Here is a 2,757-nt window from a genome sequence, read left to right on the forward strand (position 1 = left end):
AATTTCGATTTCCATCCAAATTATTTATTTTAAAATTTAAAGCATTTCATCGAATTTATAAATAAGGAACTGTTAGAGGCTCATGTACTGCTTCGAATTGACGATTATTCTTATAGGTTTATCAGTCTCTTGCAGTACAACAAAAATCTGCTAAATATCACAGGGTGGGTCTCATTTTGAGACATAGAAATAACATTCCAGCAGGCGTCAAAATATCTGTGTTCCTATGACATTACTGTCCGTGCAGACATCTTCTGTCACCGAATGTAGACAACATGACCACGATCACCATGGCCGCCATGTCCACAGCTATGTCCATCTCAGTGTTTACCGCCACCATGCTTTCCACCGTGCTTTCCACCATGCTTTCCACCGCCGTCCTTATGCCCAGCACTGTACGCCCATTTCTTTTCCACGTCATCGCCAGACTTTTTGCCATGGTGTTCCTCGTGTGCGTGATGCTCCGCATGGCCATGCTCACTCTTGTGGCCCTTGTGGTCGTCATGATGGTGACCTTTGTCGTGATGACCCTTCTTCCCATGATGTTGTTCGTGATGTTCAGCATGGTGATGTCCTTCCTTTTCGTGGCCTCCTTCCTTCTTGTCGTGATGCGCATGGAATTCTCCGTGCTTGCTGTGTTCACCTCCCTCGTGGTGCTCGTCATAGAACTCGTGCTTCTTTTCGTACTCGTCTTTCTTGTGGACGTTGTGCTCGCCCTTGGTGCTATGACCTTTCTTGTGTTCTCCCTCTTCACCGTACTTCGCTCCCTTCTCTCCTTTCTCACCGTGATGATGTTCGCCATGGTGGCCTCCACCTTCATGGTGCTCCGACTTTTTACCCCCTTGTTCATCGTGGTGCCCGCTGTGGCCCTCCTTGTCGTGGTATCCATGCTCTGCCTTCTCGTGGCTGTGATGTCCTTTGTATCCCTTATCACCTTTATTACCGTGACTAGCATGATGTTCCGAGTGATGTTCCTTGCCACCCCCTTTTTCATGATGACCACCGCCCCCGCCACCATGCTTGCCGCCACCATGCTTTCCACCTCCGTGTCCACCATGCCCATGCCCAACACTTTCATGGTGTCCTGAAGCGGATGACTTTAGGTCAGTTTCCAAATCATCAATGACTGCCGGTGGAGCTTTCGTCTTCTTGGGGACGCCTCTCAGACGTCGCGGCGCCACTCTTACAGGCTGTGCAACTTCGGGGCTGACTTTCTTTCTCCTAACCACTTGTGGTGTTGCGAGGTCCGCTGTCGTGGCCGCAGGTTTCGCACGCTGTACGATCCGAACGCTTTCGAAAGCCACAACATCATCGTAAGTCTGATCGGACAAATCGGCAGCAACACAGGCGCACAGTACCCACAACAAGGATAGGAAAATTAAACACCCGTGGCCCCACGGAGGTGCCATAACGAAAAAACAGACTTCGCAGCAATAGGAATCCGCGTATGACAAAGAAGACAGATTCACTGACATCCCAGTTGTGATGGGTGTATTTATATATAAATAAGTGGAAAAAGTTTCAGATGGGACATGACGAGAATATAATGGATCTTCACAGTAGAGTTACGTTTAGTCGATAAATTTCCATTAACGTGAAGCAGTTAAATGGTCGTTACTTTCCATCTTCGTGTTGTGATGTGTGTAATTGCCAAGTTTGGCGACGTTCCGAGATTGTCACCAAATGGAACATTCTTGTCACGCTTTCAAAAAAGTAATCCATCATTGCGACCACCTTTCTTCCTTTCCACCGTCGTGCTCCAGTTCAATGAACCATCTTCAGAGGCTCTTCTGATCTGTGTGCAATACATTGCAGACACTCTTGCGTAACGGTTACGTAAGAATAGAGAGTGCTCAATCTGTAGCTTAATTAAATTTGCTTTTACACTTCATTATAAATTCATAATACTTCCACATGCATCAAATTAATTGTTATCGGTTCTACGCAGAAACATGCATAAATCTACAAGAAATTATGTAGCCGTGTCTGCATGTTCGTCTGCCCGCATATTTCATATCCAGAACTATTTGACGTATTTCGACTGATTCTGAAGCTGAAAGGTTTTAATCTAATTTCGGTTTGTCGATCTGACACAACCTTTAGACGTCTTAATGCGAAGATCGACTCAAAACATGCAGAAAGGCAAACAGTTCGTTTTACATGACGTAAAAATATACGTCTCTTCAAGACCAAGAGCATTAATATTGAACACCGATTTGGTAAACACATACTCCACAGAACACTAGGAAAATAATTTCAGATTTTATACAGTGTGAAAATTGTAGTGTGACGTCTTTGCAGCAGTGGGTCTGTATGTGCAGTGTTACAGGGAGACTGAAATTTTGCCGCAAATCGTTCGACCGGTCTGGCGGAAGGGACACAAGCTACTCACCTCAGCTACTACCGCACCCGTCAGGACTCGTGGCGTTGTCCAAAGGCTGACAACCTATGCACATCACATTTACTGTTCGACGTCGTCTCAGTGAATCTCTGAACAGGGACTGTGAAGCACATTTTTGCGTAATTTTGCCTGTCGACCATAATCTCAAGCGTCGGTTAGTATATAAACATTCAGTCATATGCATTACATGTTTAGTTTAAATGACAGGTATTCACCGGTATTCACGATATTCACGTGACAAATAATAATAATAATAATATTCTATAAATTTCAGGACGTTTCATTTCCTAACTAATTTCAGACAGAAGGTCCCTGTAGGACGAAAGAGAAACAAACAAAAAAGCCGCCTTCTCGAT

The 2,757-nt window shown here is 44.9% G+C and overlaps 1 protein-coding gene across 1 annotated transcript; it reads right to left on the reverse strand.

Annotated features, from left to right (window-relative positions):
• Window positions 1-320: 320 nt before the first annotated feature.
• LOC111870517 (histidine-rich glycoprotein) lies at window positions 321-1,409 on the reverse strand. Its single transcript, XM_023862871.1, has one exon. The coding sequence runs from the start codon at window positions 1,407-1,409 to the stop codon at window positions 321-323; it is 1,089 nt and encodes a 362-aa protein (XP_023718639.1).
• Between the last annotated feature and the right edge of the window lie 1,348 nt (window positions 1,410-2,757).

Source organism: Cryptotermes secundus, unplaced genomic scaffold (assembly GCF_002891405.2).
Source record: "Cryptotermes secundus unplaced genomic scaffold, Csec_1.0 scaffold117, whole genome shotgun sequence".
NCBI lineage: Eukaryota > Metazoa > Arthropoda > Insecta > Blattodea > Kalotermitidae > Cryptotermes > Cryptotermes secundus.